This window comes from Nerophis lumbriciformis, linkage group LG11 (genome assembly GCF_033978685.3).
Source record: "Nerophis lumbriciformis linkage group LG11, RoL_Nlum_v2.1, whole genome shotgun sequence".
NCBI lineage: Eukaryota > Metazoa > Chordata > Actinopteri > Syngnathiformes > Syngnathidae > Nerophis > Nerophis lumbriciformis.
The window spans coordinates 25,718,593-25,732,052 of NC_084558.2; the positions used below are offsets into that span (position 1 = coordinate 25,718,593).

Genomic DNA, 13,460 nt, shown 5'->3' on the forward strand with positions numbered 1-13,460 from the left:
AACCTGACTTCCTTCCCTTCCACCTTGGCGGGGGTTCTAATTGTATCCATAAAGAGACTGAGGGCAAGCTGCAGCAAAGTTGAGAGTGTGGAGTATAATACCGCAGCATCTAGAGCTAATATCAAACCTGACTTCCTTCTTTTTCCACTGCCTTGTCAATCTATGTTAGAAGTTCCAATATTGTCCAAGAGGACACTGAGGGCAAGCTGTAGCAAAGATGGGAGTGTGGAGTATAATACCGCAGCATCTAGAGCTAATATCAAACCTGACTACCTTCCCTTCCACCACGGCGAGGGTTCTAATTGTATCCATAAAGAGACTGAGGGCAAGCTGCAGCAAAGTTGAGAGTGTGGAGTATAATATCGCAGCATCTAGAGCTAATATCAAACCTGACTTCCTTCCTTTTCCACTGCCTTGTCAGTCGCTGTTAGAAGTTCCAATATTACCCAAGAGGACACTGAGGACAAGCTGCAGGAAAGTTGAGAGTGTGGAGTATAATACCACAGCATCTAGAGCTAATATCAAACTTGACTTCCTTCCCTTCCACCACGGAGGGGGTTCTAATTGTATCCATAAAGAGACTGAGGGCAAGCTGCAGCAAAATGGAGAGTGTGGAGTATAATATCGCAGCATCTAGAGCTAATATCAAACCTGACTTCCTTCCTTTTCCACTGCCTTGTCAGTCGCTGTTAGAAGTTCCAATATTGTCCAAGAGGACACTGAGGGCAAGCTGCAGCAAAGATGAGAGTGTGGAGTATAATACCGCAGCATCTAGAGCTAATATCAAACCTGACTTCCTTCCTTTTCCACTGCCTTGTAAGTCGCTGTTAGAAGTTCCAATATTGTCCAAGAGGACACTGAGGGTACGCTGCAGCAAAGTTGAGAGTGTGGAGTATAATACCACAGCATCTAGAGCTAATATCAAACTTGACTTCCTTCCCTTCCACCACGGAGGGGGTTCTAATTGTATCCATAAAGAGACTGAGGGCAAGCTGCAGCAAAGATGGGAGTGTGGAGTATAATACCGCAGCATCTAGAACTAATATCTAACCTGACTTTCTTCCCGTCCACCACCACAGGGTTCTAATTTTATCCATAAAGAGACTGAGGGCAAGCTGTAGCAAAGTTGAGAGTGTGGAGTATAATACCGCAGCATCTAGAGCTAATATCAAACCTGACTTCCTTCCTTTTCCACTGTCTTGTCAATCGCTGTTAGAAGTTCCAATATTGTCCAAGAGGACACTGAGGGTACGCTGCAGCAAAGTTGAGAGTGTGGAGTATAATACCACAGCATCTAGAGCTAATATCAAACTTGACTTCCTTCCCTTCCACCACGGAGGGGGTTCTAATTGTATCCATAAAGAGACTGAGGGCAAGCTGCAGCAAAGATGGGAGTGTGGAGTACAATACCGCAGCATCTAGAGCTAATATCAAACCTGACTACCTTCCCTTCCACCACGGCGAGGGTTCTAATTGTATCCATAAAGAGACTGAGGGCAAGCTGCAGCAAAGTTGAGAGTGTGGAGTATAATATCGCAGCATCTAGAGCTAATATCAAACCTGACTTCCTTCCTTTTCCACTGCTTTGTCAGTCGCTGTTAGAAGTTCCAATATTGTCCAAGAGGACACTGAGGGCAAGCGGCAGCAAAGATGAGCGTGTGGAGTATAATACCGCAGCATCTAGAGCTAATATCAAACCTGACTTCCTTCCCTTCCACCTTGGCGGGGGTTCTAATTGTATCCATAAAGAGACTGAGGGCAAGCTGCAGCAAAGTTGAGAGTGTGGAGTATAATACCGCAGCATCTAGAGCCAATATCAAACCTGACTTCCTTCTTTTTCCACTGCCTTGTCAATCTATGTTAGAAGTTCCAATATTGTCCAAGAGGACACTGAGGGCAAGCTGTAGCAAAGATGGGAGTGTGGAGTATAATACCGCAGCATCTAGAGCTAATATCAAACCTGACTACCTTCCCTTCCACCACGGCGAGGGTTCTAATTGTATCCATAAAGAGACTGAGGGCAAGCTGCAGCAAAGTTGAGAGTGTGGAGTATAATATCGCAGCATCTAGAGCTAATATCAAACCTGACTTCCTTCCTTTTCCACTGCCTTGTCAGTCGCTGTTAGAAGTTCCAATATTACCCAAGAGGACACTGAGGGCAAGCTGCAGGAAAGTTGAGAGTGTGGAGTGTAATACCGCAGAGCATCTAGAGCTAATATCAAACCTGATTTCCTTCCCTTCCACCTTGGCGGGGGTTCTAATTGTATCCATAAATAGACTGAGGGCAAGCTGCAGCAAAGTTGAGAGTGTGGAGTATAATACCCCAGCCTCTAGAGCTGATATCAAACCTGACTTCCTTCCTTTTCCACTGCCTTGTCAGTCGCTGTTAGAGGTTCTAATATTATCCAAGAGGACACTGAGGGTAAGCTGCAGCAAAGTTGAGAGTGTGGAGTATAATACCGCAGCATCTGGAGATACTATCAAACCTGACTTCCTTCCCTTCCACCACGGCGGGGGTTCTAATTGTATCCATAAAGAGACTGAGGGCAAGATGCAGCAAAGTTGAGAGTGTGGAGTATAATACCGCAGCATCTAGAGCTAATATCAAACCTGACTTCCTTCCTTTTCCACTGCCTTGTCAATCTCTGTTAGAAGTTCCAATACTGTCCAAAAGGACACTGAGGGCAAGCTGCAGCAAAGATGAGAGTGTGGAGTATAATACCGCAGCATCTGGAGCTAATATCAAACCTGACTTCCTTCCCTTCCACCACGGCGAGGGTTCTAATTGTATCCATAAAGAGACTGAGGGCAAGCTGCAGCAAAGTTGAGAGTGTGGAGTATAATACCGCAGCATCTAGAGCTAATATCCAACCTGACTTCCTTCCTTTTCCACTGCCTTGTCAATCGCTGTTAGAAGTTCTAATATTATGCAAGAGGACACTGAGGGCAAGCTGCAGCAAAGTTGAGAGTGTGGAGTCTAATACCGCAGCATCTAGAACTAATATCAAACCTGACTTTCTTCCCGTCCACCACCGCAGGGTTCTAGTTTTATCCATAAAGAGACTGAGGGCAAGCTGCAGCAAAGTTGAGAGTGTGGAGTATAATACCGCAGCATCTAGAGCTAATATCAAACCTGACTTTCTTTCCGTCCACCACCACAGGGTTCTAGTTTTATCCATAAAGAGACTGAGGGCAAGCTGCAGGAAAGTTGAGAGTGTGGAGTATAATACCGCAGAGCATCTAGAGCTAATATAAAACCTGACTTCCTTCCCTTCCACCACGGCGGGGGTTCTAATTGTATCCATAAAGAGACTGAGGGCAAGCTGCAGCAAAGTGGAGAGTGTGGAGTATAATACCGCAGCATCTAGAGCTAATATCAAACCTGACTTCCTTCCTTTTCCACAGCCTTGTCAGTTGCTGTTAGAAGTTCCAATATTGTCCAAGAGGACACTGAGGGCAAGCTGCAGCAAAGTTGAGAGTGTGGAGTATAATACCACAGCATCTAGAGCTAATATCCAACCTGACTTCCTTCCTTTTCCACTGCCTTGTCAATCGCTGTTAGAAGTTCTAATATTATCCAAGAGGACATTGAGGGCAAGCTGCAGCAAAGTTGAGAGTTTGGAGTCTAATACCGCAGCATCTAGAACTAATATCAAACCTGACTTTCTTTCCGTCCACCACCACAGGGTTCTAGTTTTATCCATAAAGAGACTGAGGGCAAGCTGCAGGAAAGTTGAGAGTGTGGAGTATAATACCGCAGAGCATCTAGAGCTAATATAAAACCTGACTTCCTTCCCTTCCACCACGGCGGGGGTTCTAATTGTATCCATAAAGAGACTGAGGGCAAGCTGCAGCAAAGTGGAGAGTGTGGAGTATAATACCGCAGCATCTAGAGCTAATATCAAACCTGACTTCCTTCCTTTTCCACTGCCTTGTCAGTTGCTGTTAGAAGTTCCAATATTGTCCAAGAGGACACTGAGGGCAAGCTGCAGCAAAGTTGAGAGTGTGGAGTCTAATACCGCAGCATCTAGAACTAATATCAAACTTTACTTCCTTCCCGTCCACCACCGCAGGGTTCTAATTTTATCCATAAAGAGACTGAGGGCAAGCTGCAGCAAAGTTGAGAGTGTGGAGTATAATACCGCAGCATCTAGAGCTAATATCAAACCTGACTTCCTTCCTTTTCCACTGCCTTGTCAATCACTGTTAGAAGTTCCAATATTATCCAAGAGGACACTAAGGGCAAGCTGCAGTAAAGTTGAGAGTGTGGAGTCTAATACCGCAGCATCTAGAACTATTATCAAACCTGACGTTCTTCCCGTCCACCACCGCAGGGTTCTAATTTTATCCATGAAGAGACTGAGGGCAAGCTGCAGCAAAGTTGAGAGTTTGGAGTATAATACCGCAGCATCTAGAGCTAATATCAAACCTGACTTCCTTCCCGTCCATCACCGCAGGGTTCTAATTTTATCCATAAAGAGACTGAGGGCAAGCTGCAGCAAAGTAGAGCCTGCGGAGGACAATACAGTAACGTCTTGAGCTAGGACACAAGAACAGGTTACTGCTTGAAAGCCTTGCAGATTAGGCAAAACGCATTAGAAAAGCATCATGTCCTCTGCAGTGGACATATGGCAAAGGACGCTGGTTCTCAGGAGGATTATAACGAGTAGAAACCAACACAGCACACCTTTGTTTAAAGAGATAGAAACCGAATCCGGTGAAGATCAGCGCGAAGAAAGGCACCAGGATAGCGATGGCCACCGAACTGCTGTTGGTACCGAGCTGAGGCGGATGCGAGTTCTGACTCTCCGACATGTTCAGCCCTGCAGAGAGGCAAGAGGGAAGTCGGTGAGATCGCATCGCAAACTTTTTTTGGGGGGGGGGGGTCAGAGATGTAACACCTACCGAGTCGCTGGAGTCCAAACTGTCCATAGTCTTTGCCCTGAATGAAGCCCTGGAACACATAAGTGGTCCCATCGGGTTCTGCTGACACCTGGAGAAGAAATACAAAGGATTTTGAATAAATACTTTGCAGCTGCGAGCGAATAAACAGTCTCTAACTATCAGACTATTTCTTCCAGCAGGCTGCGATGTCATCGCTAATGCAGCTCACAGCCTCTAGAGGGCGAATTAGCGAGTTCTAAAGGGCATGTGCAGTGAGCCCAATCATAATACACACAATCACAATTCTGTAATTGCTCCTTGTCACAGCAGCATACCATGCACCCTCTTGACTATTTTGACATTACAAACTTCACAGAAACAACATTTCCGTCACATTTGTTTTTGCATAATACGAATCATCTTAGGAAACACCTGATCGCTTCACATGACCTAAAAACCCCAATGCACATAATACCGCCCCTAGCTAGATCAGTTTGTTCTGTGTATACACCCACAACTTCACGGATGACAGCTCTGTTATTAAAAATGCTTCGTTCTGCGTTGATCTGGACCACAGGATACAGAGACAGTAGGCAGAGTGCATGTGAAAATGCAAAACAGAAATAGTGCAGCAGGGAGGTGCACCAAAAATCAATTAGAAAGGAGAAGCAAAGGGAAAGCTATGCAGCATGTTGGGAATGATTCAGCCAAGTCCAGATAAAAAAGTGACTTTATTTACTACCTGTGTGAAATTGGCCCACCTTATCATTGCAAATATTACAATAATACTTCTATTCGTATACTTTTTTTTGTTTCTGCCGTTACGGTTTTTAAGTTATTCTAAAATAAATGTTCTGACTAAAGTCGCCATCCAAAATCACCCCAAACTTTTGTTTGTGCCACAAAAAAGTTTTGTCTATTATACTTTTTACTAGAGATGTTCGATAATATCCGCCTGCCAATAAATGCTTTAAAATGTAATATCGGAAATTATCGTTATCGTTTTTTTTTTTTTTATCGGTATCGTTGTTGTTGTTTTTTGTTTTTTTTTAATTAAATCAACATAAAAAACACAAGATACACTTTCAATTAGTGCACCAACCCATAAAACCTCCCTCCCCCATTTACACTCATTCACACAAAAAGGTTGTTTCTTTCTGTTATTAATATTCTGGTTCCTACATTATATATCAATATATATCAATACAGTCTGCAAGGGATACAGTACGTAAGCACACATTATTGTGCGTGCTGCTGGTCCACTAATAGTACTAAACTTTACCAGTTAATTTTACTCATTTTCATTAATTACTAGTTTCTATGTAACTGTTTTTATATTGTTTTACTTTCTATTTTATTAAAGAAAATGTTTTTAATTTATTTATCTTATCTTATTTTTATTTTTTTTAAAGGACCTTATCTTCACCATACATGGTTGTCCAAATTAGGCATAATAATGTGTTAATTCCACGACTGTATATATCGGTATCGGTTGATATCCGTATCGGTTATTAAGAGTTGGACAATATCGGAATATCGGATATCGTCAAAAAAGCCATTATCGGACATCCCTAGTTTTTACTTTATCAACGTTTTATGATTTATAACCAGCCCATCCCCCCCACCCACACACCACCTTGTCAAATCTCCCCAAACTTGTCCAAGACATTTGTGCTTCATTTGTGCTGCATTTTTTTTATAACTATTTTACCATTACAGTTTTTATTCTAATAACATGTAAGTAACATGGTATTCATAACTACAACCCAAACCATGATAGAATCTCCCCAAACTTGTCCCAATTGTTTATGCTATGCTTGTGCTGGTTTGTGCTACACAAATGTTTTGTCTAACTACGGGAAGTTTTATGTTATTAACTTTTTATGATAAAACCTCCCCAAATGTGTGCCAAATGTTTTGGCTAACTATCATAGTTTTTAAAAACCAACACAAATGAATGGCAGTGTTATTTTTGATATTTGCAATGATAAGGGTAGCCAACTTTACACAAGTCCCTGATTGGCAACCAGAGACAGGTGTGTCCTGATTGCTATTCAGGGACAGGTGAGGGGAACCAGCGCTCAGACACATAAAGTGAGGGCAACTGGAGGCAAAGAGGAAGTGGAAACAAAAATAAGAGCGCTGGACAGGAAATAAAACAAAACACCAGAAACTAATTCAAACCCCGGCTGAGTCATACCAAAGACTATAAAAATGGGACCCATTACCTCCCTGCTTGGCACTCAGCATTAAGGGTTGGAATTGGGGGTTAAATCACCAAAATGATTCCGGGGCGCAGCCACCGATGCTGCTCACTGCTCCCCTTCACCTCCCAGGGGGTGATCAAGGGTGATGGGTCCAATGCAGAGGATAATTTCACCACACCTAGTGTGTGTGTGTGACTATAATTGGTACTTTAACTTTAATAATACATTTGATGAGAAATTGTGACAGAAAAAGGCTTCGCTAAACATCTTAAAAATAAAACAATAAAAGAAAGCCTCCTATAGAGGTGGGAGAGATGAGTCAGAGCCTTTTGTTTTTCCTCATGTAGCTCATATACCTGTGCTAGTAAATGTGTCCTCAGTGTTGTATGTTATATACAGTGTTAGGAAAATGACTTTAAAGGTAATTAGTAATTGAATTATTTTGGTAGATGTAATTAATTACTTGGGTAAGTCATTCATGCATTACTTTTTTAAACTTTTATATATCTGGTGAATGGAGTTGAGAGATGTTTCATTAGAGAAGAGTGTGTGAGTGTTTGCCTTTAAAAGGCGGATCCTGTTGCCATGTAAAGCGTGACGTCAGCAAAGACGCGCTTAGCATTGGTCGTCTGCGGACTGGAAGGAGATTGTTGACTGCAGCGCCTGTGGAATGTTTTTTTTTTTTTTTTACTGATAATTAATTAAGCGATTGGATGTGCTTCAATGACTGTGTCTCTCCTTGACTACGTTTACACTGCAGGCCAAAGTAGTCCAAATCGGATTTTTTTCGAAATCAGATTTTTTTCCAGCTGACTGTTTACACTGCAAGTAAAATGTGATCTTTATCAGACTCCAGTAGAAACGCGCACATGCCCTAATGTGGCCTCGACGTCACGTGCATGCACATTTAGGTAAAGTGAGAACAAAGGAAGTTGACCGGATTCCGTAAATGAACAAAGAAGTCACTACTACTACTACAAAATAAAATAAAAGTCACTACATTTCAAAGATGAGTGTTTTTTTAAGTTAAAAATGTTTTAAGTAATTATATGTATGAATGGATATATGTAGTGTAATACATTTAACTACATTGCGTAAGTAAACAACTTACGTAATGTACGTAACATGTAACCAATTACGCCAGGGCATCAATTCTGGTTCTTCAACAATCGCCACACTGCAAAAACTGAAATCTAAGTAAGATTAAATATCTCAAATAAGGCTGATATTTGCTTATTTCCTGTCTGATAAGATAATTCTTCTCACTAAGCAGATTTTATGTTAGAGTGTTTTACTTGTTTTAAGTGTTTTGGTCCTAAATTATCTCAGTAAGATATTACAGCTTGTTGCTGAGATGTTATGACCTATATTGAGTAAAACATGCTTGAAACTAGAATATCAACTGTTGCAAAGCTGTGTCAACAACACTCACAAGTATAAAACTACTTTTTTAAAGTAATAATTTCTTATTTCAAGAATGTAAAAAAAAAAAATCATGACTGACACAATTATGTCTCATATTAAAACTGATGACAGCCAAATGGACTTTGCTGTTTTATTTTCAATGAAACAATAGAAAATACGTACTCATATAGTAGTGCAGTTGTTATTAGTGAGAAAATACTTATTTTAAGGTATTTTGGGGTTCATTGAGTTTAGCTAATTTGACTTGTTTTGGAAAGTCTTGACAAGCCAAATGTTCTTGTTCTATTGGTAGATAATTTAGCTTAGTTCAAATAAAATACCCCTAATTTTTGTATTTTTTTCTTCTTGTTTTTGAACACTGACTTTTTGCAGTGCATATCTTCGGAATCAAAATATATATTTATATTTACACATAGCCTGTTATTTGCGCACTATTTACTGGTGATGCACCGAAAATATGGCCGTTCGAAAAGGACTTTGCTCACCGAAACTGGATGTTGTGATGAAGTATCCACTTCTGCTGGCGGGTTGACCTTTCCCCGCGCACATGAATGACATAGCTCGCCCAAAGCTGATGAAAAAGTCTCATACGGGTCTCATTGCCGTTTAGACTTAAGTCACATTTGAAAAGATCAGATTCCAATGGGATTTGGATTACCTCCTGATCTGGCCTAAATTTGATGCAAAAAGATCAGATTTGAAGCACTTTGGAGCGTTTAGACTGGCAAAAAATATCCGACCTGTGTCACTTGAGGGCAAAAGAATCGGATTTAGTGTGCAGTGTAAACAGGGTCTTTGTCCACAAACTAGGTATTGTAGGATTATTATTGTTGATGATTGTCACTTTATTGAATGTTCATTACTCCCCCATAGTAGTAGTAGTAGCGTGCGTTTGGTGGCTAGCGGTTTTGTAATGTACATAAAAGTATTTAGATTACTCGTTAGTAAAAAAACTGATGATGACGTGACGCCGTTTCCCCAAACATTGGTGATAAATGACATCTACTACGTTGTACGAGGGCTGACTTGCAGTGTATATGTATGTAAAAAGTGGAATAAAGCGCACTACAGTGCTCCTTGGAGACACACAAACTCAAACAAGGGCCGTGTCCAGAGGTGATTGTAATACACCAAGACGTAGAACAAAATGTTGTCAAATGGTCACCTCTGTAAGAGGAACACAATCCTGGAATAAGTTCCCCATACACATTAGAGATTGTGATAACTATCCACTTAAAAAAAAAAAAAAAAAAAAAAAAAGTAAACCCTGGCTAAAAATAAATTAGACATGCACCCATTAAACCATTAAACACTGTTTCCAGACTCCAGCCCGTCCCAGTGGGCTACTGGCCAGCGTATTTGAAGATATGAGTGAATTGTCTGTTCTGGTCTATTGTCTTGTAATTGTGTATTCCAACTGCTTGTCTTGTCTGTTTTATTTGGTTCTTATTCCTATCATCGTGGTTTTAAAGGGGAACATTATCACCAGACCTATGTAAGCGTCAATATATACCTTGATGTTGCAGAAAAAAGGCCATATATTTTTTTAACCGATTTCCGAACTCTAAATGGGTGAATTTTGGCGAATTAAACACCTTTCTAATATTCGCTCTCGGAGCGATGACGTCACGTTGTGACGTCACATCGGGAAGCAATCCGCCATTTTCTCAAACACCGAGTCAAACCAGGTCTGTTATTTTCCGTTTTTTCGACTGTTTTCCGTACCTTGGAGACATCATGCCTCGTCGGTGTGTTGTCGGAGGGTGTAACAACACGAACAGGGACGGATTCAAGTTGCACCAGTGGCCCAAAGATGCGAAAGTGGCAAGAAATTGGACGTTTGTTCCGCACACTTTACCGACGAAAGCTATGCTACGACAGAGATGGCAAGAATGTGTGGATATCCTGCGACACTCAAAGCAGATGCATTTCCAACGATAAAGTCAAAGAAATCTGCCGTCAGACCCCCATTGAATCTGCCGGAGTGTGTGAGCAATTCAGGGACAAACGACCTCGGTAGCACGGCAAGCAATGGCGGCAGTTTGTTCCCGCAGACGAGCGAGCTATCGACCCTAGCTTCCCTGGCCTGCTGACATCAACTCCAAAACTGGACAGATCAGCTTTCAGGAAAAGAGAGCGGATGAGGGTATGTCTACAGAATATATTAATTGATGAAAATTGGGCTGCCCGCACTCTCAAAGTGCATGTTGTTGCCAAATGTATTTCATATGCTGTAAACCTAGTTCATAGTTGTTAGTTTCCTTTAATGCCAAACAAGCACATACCAATCGTTGGTTAGAAGGCGATCGCCGAATTCGTCCTCGCTTTCTCCCGTGTCGCTGGCTGTCGTGTCGTTTTCGTCGGTTTCGCTTGCATACAGTTCAAACCGATATGGCTCAATAGCTTCAGTTTCTTCTTCAATTTCGTTTTCGCTACCTGCCTCCACACTACAACCATCCGTTTCAATACATTCGTAATCTGTTGAATCGCTTAAGCCGCTGAAATCCGAGTCTGAATCCGAGCTAATGTCGCTATAGCTTGCTGTTCTTTCCGCCATGTTTGTTTGTGTTGGCTTCACTATGTGACGTCACAGGAAAATGGACGGGTGTTTATAACGATGGTTAAAATCAGGCACTTTGAAGCTTTTTTTAGGGATATTGCGTGATGGGTAAAATTTTTAAAAAAACTTTGAAAAATATGATAAGCCACTGAGAACTGATTTTTAATGGTTTTAACCATTCTGAAATTGTGATAATGTTCCCCTTTAAAGTCTTATGTGTCACACTGTGTTATTTTGGAAACCTGCCTTGGGACTACGGCTGAAAATTAGCATGTATGCTAAGTCTGGCGCATTTACACTGTTTATTCAAGTGTTGATGAATGTGCGCTGTCCCAATTAAATGAATTAAATACGAAACACAGCTCATTTGCATTAAAGCTACAGACACACAAAATGGTGTGTTCCCAAATGGTGTTTTTAAAAGCACTTCAAACTAGCTCAAATCAGAATCAAGGCTATATTTTGGGTTTCTAATAAAGTATTGCGGCACCCCTGAGACCAATTTAAAAAAGTTTAAAAACACTATAATGTTGGGCCTTTAGATGACATTAAAGACACTTACAAAGCCGTCCATGGTCCAGGAGTCTTCTATGATCTTGGCTGGCGAGATGGTGGCGTCTTTAAGCTGATTTCCCTGCTGCACATAGTTGACATGGTACATCAGCAGCAGCAGACGTGCTTCCGACGCTTTATAAAGTCCTGGAGGAGAAAGCCATAGAACAGAAGGTGGAGCACCACATGATGCATATTCACTGCTAATTGATGAAGAACATGTCTGCCTGTGAGTCCTCTTTCTTATATGGGAAGCCAATTAGCCACATGCCTGATAGAAGCAGCTCCATGTTGCCGTTGCTAAGGGTGACGTTGACTCTTCCCGTGGTGGAGTTGAAGCTGGTGATGCCCAGCGTCATGGGCTGCTTCCTGCCTCGGTAATTATAGGAGCCTTTCCATATGTAGTTGGGAGCAAAGACGTCATCGGGGACTGTGGAGAAAAAAAACACACTTCTGTGACAAAATGCAATCCAAAAGTCAACACATATGTCCACACCGATAGGAATGTGTGCATGATAATCCACTTGTCATTAAAAACACTGTGAATTGATTGCAGAATAATCTGGATTTGAGGTCACCGAGGCAAAAAGGGATGCAGTACTTGACTGCAACCAGCAGAGGCACTGTCGAGTCATTCTGATTACTTTGCTTTACATCAGTGGTTTTCAAACTGTTTTCACAAAGTACCACCTCAGAAAAAACTTGGCTCTCCAAGAACCACACAATAAGGACCGACATTAAAACACAGAAGCACAGTAGGTCTAAGTATTAATTAACAACAAGGCATAGGTTTTATTTAACAAGTATATTTAATATGTTGGGCCACTGTAACTTTACACACAGTTTTAACAGCAACACTATGTGTGAACATAGGAAAATAAAACAAGTGATTATTTGGCGTACCACTAGATGGAGCCTGCATACCACTAGTGGTACACGTACCACAGTTTGAGAATCACTGCTTTACACAATATCTGCAGTGTTATTTGTTACAAAGCAAAGTGGAAAATTAACACTTCAAAAAACAATGAATATTGTGTATAACTAAAAGTGCAAAATGGAGTGCACTACTTGGCTGCAACCAGCAGGGGCACTGGTGATTAGGCCAAAATGAGTTGGCTTTAAAGAACAAAATGCAGTCTTATACTGCATTTTATGAAAAACAAAAATATATACACTACTGTAGAAGCAAAAGAGGAGATTTATTCACAGTGGTATTGAATATTATCAATGGGAATGTTTGTGTGAATGGAATGTAAAGCACTGTATAAATACGGAACAATATTAAAATGATTGGGAAAAAATGGTTAAATTGTGAAACACTATTCAAATAAACACACACATATACATACATACATATATATATATATATATATATATATATATGTATATATATATATATATATATATATACATATATATATATATATATATATATATATATATATACATACATATATATATATACATACAGTATATATATATATGTATATATATATATAAGAGATGTCCGATAATGGCTTTTTTGCCCATATCCGATATTCCGATATTGTGCGAATTACCGATACCGATATCAACCGATACCGATATATACAGTTGTGGAATTAACACATTATTATGCCTAATTTTGTTATGATGCCCCGCTGGATGCATTAAACAATGTAACAAGGTTTTCCAAAACAAGAGAACAACTTCAACTCAAGTTGTGGAAAAAAGTGCCAACATGGCACTGCCATATTTATCATTAAAGTCACAAAGTGCATAATTTTTTTTAACACACCTCGTTTTAAAAAGTCATACATTTTACTGTTTGAAACCAACACCGATAATTT

General features: G+C 40.7%; 1 protein-coding gene across 6 annotated transcripts in view; it reads right to left on the minus strand.

The window, feature by feature from the left end:
• csmd3b (CUB and Sushi multiple domains 3b) overlaps positions 1–13,460 on the minus strand; it is an 877,422-nt gene that overhangs the window by 13,554 nt on the left and 850,408 nt on the right. For all 6 annotated transcript variants that reach the window (XM_061966990.2, XM_072914110.1, XM_061966991.2 and 3 more), the window contains 4 exons: positions 11,900–12,058; positions 11,639–11,775; positions 4,906–4,993; positions 4,688–4,823 (listed from right to left, as the gene is read on the minus strand). In XM_061966990.2, coding sequence (XP_061822974.1) covers positions 4,688–4,823; positions 4,906–4,993; positions 11,639–11,775; positions 11,900–12,058 — 520 coding nt within the window. The remainder of the gene's footprint in view (positions 1–4,687; positions 4,824–4,905; positions 4,994–11,638; positions 11,776–11,899; positions 12,059–13,460) is intronic.